This window comes from Pelecanus crispus, chromosome 3 (assembly GCF_030463565.1).
Source record: "Pelecanus crispus isolate bPelCri1 chromosome 3, bPelCri1.pri, whole genome shotgun sequence".
Taxonomy (NCBI): domain Eukaryota; kingdom Metazoa; phylum Chordata; class Aves; order Pelecaniformes; family Pelecanidae; genus Pelecanus; species Pelecanus crispus.
Window position 1 is genome coordinate 85,810,781 of NC_134645.1, and position 8,387 is coordinate 85,819,167.

An 8,387-nucleotide genomic window follows, 5' to 3' on the forward strand; every position below is an offset into this window, starting at 1 on the left:
TCAAATGGTGCACCTCTTATCGTATGCGAACCTCTTCAGTGCTGCAAGCGTGGCTTTCTGTTGCCTCCCCCCACCGCCCCTTTCTTTCTTTCTTTCCAAAAAGCTGTTGGTATTGCTTTATTAGGACCCGAGAAAGCACATCTGAGGTGTCAAATAAAGTGTACAGATGCCAGAGGCGCTCGCAGCCCCGGGGCTGCAGCTCAGCCCCGCGGCTCGGGCCGCGGGAAACAAGTGACGGGAGAGCACATAGCAAAAAATCGTTTCCAAAAGGCACAATTTCCTCGACACAAAGGTACAATAAAAATATATGGCCACTGAAATACGGGCGCCGTATTTGGGGAAGCGGTGCCTCTCCGCCGGGATCCCGGGCCCGCCAGGGTTTCGCCCCCCGCCTCTCCCGGCACCGCGGCTGCCGCGCCGGGGGCGACGCTGCGGCGGGAGCCCGGGGACGCCCGCGACGAGCACGCAGTCCCGGCCGCCCCGCCGCCCGCGGGTGGCTGCCGGCCCACGCTCCCCCGCGACGCCGCCCTCCCGTGGGACCGCCCCGGGAGCTCAGTGTAAGCGGGGGGGGGGCTGCGGCGCGGCCCCCGGCCGGGCCCCGCATCACTGCTCGCCGTTCCTGCTGCCGCTCTCCGGGTCGCTCTGGTCGTCGGTGAAGCAGACGTCCACGTCGCTCTCGTTGTCAGTCTTTTGCTCCGGCTCGGCGTGCGCGTAGGCAGAGTCACTCTTGTCCTCGGCCGCCCTGCCGAGGCTCTGCCCCGGGTGCCGGGACTTGACGTGCCGCTCCAGGTCGCGGCGCCGCACCAGCACCTTGCCGCAGTACTCGCAGCGGTAGGGCGTGTTGCCCTCGGCGTGCAGGCGGATGTGCTTGTTGAGGTTGCTGGGGTCCCCGAAGGGCCGCAGGCAGACCTTGCACTTGAGCGGCTTGTAGCCGGTGTGAGTCCGCATGTGGATCTTCAGCCCGTACTTGCGGGAGTACAGCTTCCCGCAGTAGAGGCACAGGTGCCCGGTCTTGGGCTTCCCGCCGGCCGCCCCCGCCGGCAGCGCCTCCAGCCGCCCGCGGCCCTTCTCGGCCGCCAGCTCGGAGAGCTGCTGCGTGTGCATGGCGATCTCCCGGTCGATGCTGGCCAGCGAGCCCAGCTCGGCGGCGTGCAGCCCCGCCGCCGGCCCGCCGAAGTACGACACCGACTCGGGGTACTTGAGGAGGCCGCCGAGGTGCAGCTTCAGCGGGTAGTAGGGCGCGGCGCCGTAGAGCAGCTCCCCGTTGTAGACGGTGAGCGGCATCACCGGCAGCCCGCACTCCCCCGCGTACGCCTTCAGCCCGTCGAAGGGCGGCAGGCCGAAGCGCTCCAGCGCGCCGCCGGGCAGCGGCGGGTAGCGGGCGGGCGGCAGCGCGGCGGCGGGCAGCCCCCGCTCCACCTGCCGGAAGGCCGAGGCCTCCTCCAGCGGCGAGAGCAGCGGGAAGGCGCGCAGCCCGCCGCCGCCGCACGCCAGCCCGCCCGCCGCCGCCGCCGCCGCCGCCGCCGCCGCCGCCGGGGGGGCGGCCTCGCCCGGCAGCGCCCCGCACTTGGGCGGCGCCTCGGCGGCGGCGCGGCCCGCCTTCAGCCCCCCCAGCAGCTTGGAGAAGCCGAGGGCGGCGGCGCCCCGCGCCTCCTCCCGCAGCGGCCCGGCGGGGCGGAAGGCCGAGCGCGCCCCGGGGCAGAGCGCCAGCCCGTCGCCGCCCGCCGGCGCCAGCAGCGGGCCCGGCCCGCGGGCCGCCCCCAGGCTCATGTCCAGGGCGCGCTCCTGCTCCTCCTTGCCCGCCGCCCGCTTGGGCGGCCCCGCCTTGGCCAGCGGCGGCGGGGAGGCGGCGGCGGCGGCGGCGGCGGCGGCCGCCTCCCGCTTGACGGCCTCCCGCGGGCCGCAGCCCGGCGGCGGGTGGCCGCGCAGCGCGGCGGCCGGCGGCTCCTTGGCGGGGAGGCCGAAGGCGGCGGCGGGCCGGCCGTGGTCGTGGTGGAGGAAGGGGCGGCCGTGGCTCAGCGCGCAGTGGAAGTGGACGTGGGCCTTGAGGCTGTTGGGGTACTTGAAGGTCCTCCAGCAGTACCAGCAGATGTACCGCTCCTCCCCTGCGGAGGCAAGCGGAGGGGCCCGTCAGCGGCGGCCGCGCAGCCCCCCCGCACCCCCGCGCCCCCGCCGCCCCGGCCCGCCCCCGCCGTGCCTTGCCGCGCCGTGCCGTGCCGTGCCGTGCCGCGCCGCGCCCTGCCGTGCCGTGCCCTGCCGTGCCCCGCCGTGCCGCGCCCTGCCCTGCCCTGCCGTGCCCTGCCGTGCCGTGCCGTGCCGCGGCGCGGTGCGGGCTGCGCTCCCGCGGACGGGGCGCCGGGGGGGAGCAGCTGCTGCCGCGGGTCGTCTGTCGGGGGGCCCATCTGTTGGCGTTTGCAGAGGAGGCAGCGTATGTCAGGGAGTCGGCTGCAGCGAACAAAGGCCAATCTAATGATCGTGAGCCCCTCATTACGCGGCGAGACAATATCCGATATGTATGGGCCATATGTAATCGTTCCCTTTCAGAGGACAATGCCCTTTGTGCCCCGTGCCCTCAACGTTTCGGCTTCTCTCAAGCGGAACGGAGCTCGGTCGCCGCGGCTGTGCTGACTGCCCGGCACCGCGGAGGCACCGGCTTCGCCGTCCCCCTCCCGGCCCTGCTTGCCGGGGGTGTGCTCCCAGGGAGGAGCATCTCCCCAGCCCCGACGGGGAAACGCTGCCTCTGCCGGCAACCTGTCTCTCTATCTTTATCTTCCTTCCTTCCTTCCTTCCTTCCTTCCTTCCTTCCTGGCTTTCTCTCTTGCTTTCTCTCCTGCTTTCTTCCTTTTTTCTTCCTTCCTTCCTTCCTTCCTTGCTTTCTTTCTTTTCTTTTCTTTCTTTCTTTCTTTCTTTCTTTCTTTCTTTCTTTCTTTCTTTCTTTCTTTCTTTCTTTCTTTCTTTCTTTCTTTCTTTCTTTCTTTCTTTCTTTCTTTCTTTCTTTCTTTCTCTTCTTTCTTTTTCTTTCTTTCTTTCTCTTTCTCTTTCTCTTTCTCTTTCTCTTTCTCTTTCTCTTTCTCTTTCTCTTTCTCTTTCTCTTTCATCTTTTTCTTTCTTCCTTTTTTATTTCTTTTTCTTTTTTGTTCTTTCTTCTTATTCTTTCTTTCTTTCTCTTTCTCTCTTCCTTCTTTCCTTCCTTCCTTCCTTCCTCCCTCCCTCCCTCCCTCTGTCCCTCCCTTCCTTGCTTCCTACCTTCCTTTTCTTCCCTTTTCTTTCTAACTCTCCCTCTTCTCCCCTTCCCCTCTCTCTTCTCTCCTCTCCTTTCTTCTCTCTCTTCTGCTGTCTGTACGTATCCATCCCTCTCTCTCGTTCCTCCCCGTCACTACAATACACCGACAAGACGTTTCAGGAGCCTCCGGAGTCCCCCCGAGCTGCTGCCCACCCTGCCCGTCCCCAGCTGACCCCCACTCCTGACTTAGGGCACCGAAATGCCGAAGGTGAGGCCAAGTGCCACACAGAAACGAGAGGCCGCTCCAGGCCCGGGGCCAGCCCCTCACGTTTTGGAGGGGTCCCTTGGGGGGCGATGGGGGTGAGGTGGGGCACAAGGGACCGGGGATGGGGGGCTTCGACCCTGCGCTGCGCTCGGCGGCAGCCGGGGCACCGAGGGGGGCGGCGGCGGGTCACTGAGGAGCGACCAGCCCCCCGAGAGGGCTTTTAACGCGGCCGGTGGGTGCTGCAGGTGAAACTCGAAGTCTTCGTTCTCCGCGGGAAACTCGGGAGCGAACTCGCGTGGAAGGGTCCAGGGCTGTTGCGTGTGTCTCGTCGCCCGTGTCCTTGCCGTGGCGCGCAGCCCTTCCTCGCCTGCCGTGGAGCGGCGGTCCCGGGCTCCGCAGCCTTGTGGAGTCCTTGGACGCGGGTTTTCGCCCCGTCGAGGAGGGAGGGAGGCGGCAGCGTCTCTGCCCGGGCCCGGGTGGGGCAGCGGCCGCAATCCCACGGCTGGGCATTGGAAAACGGGGAAAGGAGCGGTAGGGACCGAAAGGCGTGCAGCCACGCACCCCCGCGGGCTCCCTCCTGCTGCCTGTGTTTGCCTTTGCGGGTGTCTGCAGCAGCGCGGTTTGGCCCTGGTTTGTCCCCCGCAAAAGCGTGGCGGGACCGGCTGCCCCCCGAGCGCCACCGAGCCCGGCCCGGCACTTTCCCCGGCTCAGCTCCAGTCCAGCAACCATCGTCGGGGGGAAAAAACAAAAACAACAACAACAAAAAACCACCAAGGAAAAAAGAAGAGGGGGAAAAAAAGAAAAGAAACGAAAAATACCCCTGTCTCGTCACTGTGAACCCAAATAAATGGGGTCAATCACAGAAGATTTCCAAAGTTTTGTTTCATTTTTTAAAAAAAATATCTCTGAATTTCTTCCGCCCTGTTGCTTGTTTGGTTTGGTTTGGTTTGGTTTGGTTTTTTCCAACATACTATCCTTAAGAGAGCTTCAGCATTTTGATACACTTATTCTGAGTCCATATTAATTAGTCTGGAAATTGTGGGGCCGGAGACGCAGCAGATCCGCCGGGTCACTCTGCAAATAAAGCCTCGCTTCGACGGGACGGGGAAGATGCCACACGCTGGGTGCCTCTCGCAGACCTGAGCTTTCTTGCCCTTATTTTCCCAAGAGCAGCACTGGCACACATCCGCAGGGAAGGGTTGCTGCGGGGGGAGAGGGGGACAGAAACCAGCACCGTGTCCTCCTTCCTGCAGCCGAAACTTCGCCCGCGCTCGGGCTTTTCGAGGGGGTGACCCTCCGCAGACCCAATCCCTCACCGCCCTTCAGTTGGGGGGACAGAGACGTGACCAAGAGTTTATTTTCCAGGTACAGTTTTAGCACAAGGAGGGATTTGAGCTTTTGCACATCGCACGAGTCGGATGGGTCGTGAGCTGCCCGCACCCGGCGTTTCGGCAACCATCAGGCCGGATCCTGATTACCCTGCGGAGCAGCCAGCCTTGAGGGCCGGGGAGGGCTCAGCCCCTCCCCGGATCGTGCCCTTGCTCCCTCCTCGGGGACACGGCCAGGCTGAAGGGTCTTCTGCGTAGGGCAGGAGCAGGTGGGGTCCCCTCGCCGCCAGCCGAGCGGGCTCAGCCCGAGGCGAGCGAGTGCCCGCAGGTCCCACCGAGCCGCCGCCGCCCCCCCGGGGGAGCGCCGGGACCCGGCCTCCGCCCGCCGGGCCGGGCAGCGGCGAGAGGGCCCGGGGGTCAGCGGGGGTCTGTGCCCGCCGCCGGAGCAGCCCGACGGATGGACACTGCGCGGGGAGTCCTCTTCTTTTCCCCCGTTTAAGGTGCTGCCAAGCTTATTATTTTTGTTAACAGCGGCGTAATTCCGGCTAAGAACCAGCTTGCTGATTGAAACAAGCGGTCCCAGGCGGGTGTCTTCCCCTTCCCGATAGCCTCGGATATCCTCATCTGCGTGCAATTTGACGCCGACTTAATTTGTACCTAGTGCATCCTCATGTATAAGGACTGCCCGCTACCCGCTTTGACTCGCCTATGTGAATCTGTCCATAAGATAACCCGAAAAGAGGCTCTGAAGCTCTGACGGAGGCACACGCAAGGTGAAAGCGATCTTTTGAAAACCTACGGAGCCAAATTGCTGCCTCGCATAACAACACTAGCGTTGTCTCATAGCAATCCCATTTGCCTATCAAAAGATCATTAAATTGTGACGGAACGACTCGAGGCACGGCGGCCTTTCCATACGCTACCGAGTTAATAGATCACCCTTTAAATATAAGCAGATGGAGTCTTAGTTTAAAGGGTGGCAGGTTAAAAGTCGCTGCGGCTGTGCTGGCATTAATTTTTCCCAGGGCGCGGATTTGAAGGGCCCACGTTTGCCTACCGCAGTTTGAGCTCCCGTCAAAGGTGACAATTAAAGAGGGTTTGCTTGTTTTCAATTGATTTGGTTGCTCTGAAATGAATGCCCGCATCTGTACCTTTCTCGTCGTGCGTCGGGGTGGCCGTGACGGGGATGTCAAACCACTGTGCCAGGGGGTTGGAGTACCAGACGGTGAGCTCCTCTCCCGGCTGGACATCTCGCAGCGCCCGGTAGAAAATCTGGGAGGGGGAGAAAGGAAACTTCTTCAGGAGGCTTGAGAGGGGAGGCAGGTGGCGGAGAGCGGTGCCAGGCCGGCCCGGAGCCGCGAGTGGGGTACCTGTCCTCCTGGCAGATCCGCAACAGCCTCCAGTGTCTGCTCTTGGGAGTTTCGGGCAGCCCGGATTAACCCTATCCACTCCAGAGCTGAGCTCCCGGCTTCATCCACTAACTCCCCTCTCACCATCCGCACCTGGAAGACAGGCGGCACCGCTGTCACTTCCACGCGAGACGGAACCGAAAGAAAGCAGAAAGCTCACCCGTCCCCCTGCCTGCCCGCCCGCTCTGCCTTGCCCGGCGATCCTGCCTTCACACAGCGGGCAGGTGCCTGGGCACGGCAGCTGGGAAGCAGCGGCGAGAGCATCTCGGTTTGCCACCGGTTTGCCTCTTCCATCCCCACCCACATTTGGGTAGGACCTTCCTGGACTCGCAGGTGCCTTGGAGAGCCGCGGCTGGCCGGGAGGGGGGTGCAGCTCTGCGGGGGTACGGGGGGAAGTGCCCGGGCCCGGTGGGGACCTGCGGCACTGCGAGGGGAAATGGGGTTTTCCCTTGGGTCGCACCCACCCAAAAGCACGTTGTTCAGTCGCAGCTGCCGCATTTAGCTTAACGTTATATTAAACGCCCAGGTAAGATGCCTTTTTTTTTTTTTTTTTGAAGGGTTTGTGCAGCCTCTGGGTCCTTGCAAAACCGTTGCGACGTACACGACTTGTCGGGAGACGGGGAGGGGGAAAGGGGAGAGGATTCTGCTTAGCTACAAAGTCTCTGTAGCCCCATACTTCATAATCTGCTTGCCCATACAAAGAGAAAATGAAGTGCCCGTTCCCTGAATGACCGTGCAATAAAAGTCATCGGAACAAAGCAGTCTAAAGCGAGAAACCAAGGGAGCCAGATGAGAAATAAATTTGAGTGGGCTGGCAGAGCGTTTAAAAACAATTAAAGGGCATTAAAAATCCGAGCGGAACGCGTGAGCCGCGGCTGCCCGGGGGGTGGGAGGAGGGCTCTCATCCGCAGCCCCCCGAAGGGCCTGATGGACGGGGCGAGTAGCCTCCACCGCCTCCTCCTCGCCCCTTCCCAGCTCGGACACCGAGTGACCCCGGGGCCGGTAGCCGGGTGGCCGTCACCCGCTCCCGCTCCGGCTATGCGGGTTGTTTGCGGCTCCGGGGCTGGGAGCTGGTTTGCGGGAAGGCCGAGCTGCGCTCCGCCGGGCGCTGGGCTGCCCCGACAGCCGCAGCCCGCACCCCACCGCCCCCCCCGGGGAGCCCCGGCCCGCTCGCCCCGCGCTCCCCTCCGGCCCCAGCCAAAGGGCCCGCTGGACCCGCGGTATGGGGCAGGGGCACAAACCCGAGCCAAAAGCAGAAATAAATCAGTGCATCTGCCTCTCCCCCTGCTCCTTCCCCGGACAAAACCCGGGGGCGATGAAAGCCGCATGCGCCCGTCTCGCCGGGGCTGCGGGGGTGAGGAGCCAGCCGTGGCAAGTCCTGGCCCCGCCGGGGAAGGGGCAATGCCCGAGTGAGCGGAGCCCCGCGGGGACCAGCGCCCTCCGGCACCGGGCACCGGGCACCGGGCACCGGGCTGCGGCGGGGCTCTCAGCACCTCCGTGTCCAAGGCGGGGGCGCGCCCGCTCCTCCGGGAGAGCCCCCGGTCCCCTGGCCTCGCCGCGGAGGCCGGCCGGGCTAGCGGGGCCCCGGCGCCGGGGAGGAGGGGGAGCGGGCACGGGCGGGCGGGCTTTCCTGGCAAAGCCACCAGGAGACATCTCGGGACGCTGTGGAAACGCTCCCCTTCCCTTTCCTGGCTCGCTCTAAGAAGGGAGGATCGAAGAGAGAGGGGGGAAGAGCAGCCTCTTCTCCCAAGCCGGCTTCCCCCGAGTCAACGAAAAGAGCGAGGTCCAGCGGTGCAGAGGAGACCGTAGGAAAATACCTTTTTTTTGGGTCCTGGCTCCCTGCGGTCTGACAGGTACTTGCCCAGTTTGAAGATGCCCGGCACAGGACCCAGCCGCAGCCCGGCCGGGATGCAGCTCTCGGCGCTCACGCTGGTGGCCGGAGCCTTGCTGGTTTGCATCGCTGCCTCCGGGTGCGAGCGCTCGGGAACCCCAACTACTTAAGGGGGCCGGAGTGACAGCGGCAGGCGACGGGGAGGATGGGCACAGGCGTATCTCCGCCCGCAGAGTGACGCGGCCGTGTGTGGACGCCGGCTTTTCAACGGGAGCAGGAGGGGTACCCCTTGGCAGGGGGATGCTCTGGGGCGCAGAGTTTGGTGAGAGAG

General features: G+C 64.3%; 1 protein-coding gene across 1 annotated transcript; it reads right to left on the reverse strand.

Moving 5' to 3' along the window:
* Positions 1–603: 603 nt before the first annotated feature.
* On the reverse strand, positions 604–8,183 carry PRDM13 (PR/SET domain 13). The gene is made up of 4 exons (XM_075708389.1): positions 8,043–8,183; positions 6,187–6,318; positions 5,968–6,088; positions 604–2,105 (listed from the first exon to the last, which is right to left on the reverse strand). The coding sequence occupies exons 1-4, from the start codon at positions 8,181–8,183 to the stop codon at positions 604–606; spliced, it is 1,896 nt and encodes a 631-aa protein (XP_075564504.1).
* Between the last annotated feature and the right edge of the window lie 204 nt (positions 8,184–8,387).

What these genes read in the sequence shown, in the direction of transcription:
- PRDM13 (XM_075708389.1), bottom strand. Translation starts at nt 8,183, where the DNA reads ATGCAAACCAGCAAGGCTCCGGCCACCAGCGTGAGCGCCGAGAGCTGC. An exon ending in AGCCAGGACCCAAAAAAAAG is followed by an intron (nt 6,319 to 8,042) that starts GTATTTTCCTAC and finishes CCTGTCTTCCAG; the next exon opens with GTGCGGATGGTGAGAGGGGA. An exon ending in CGGATCTGCCAGGAGGACAG is followed by an intron (nt 6,089 to 6,186) that starts GTACCCCACTCG and finishes TCCCCCTCCCAG; the next exon opens with ATTTTCTACCGGGCGCTGCG.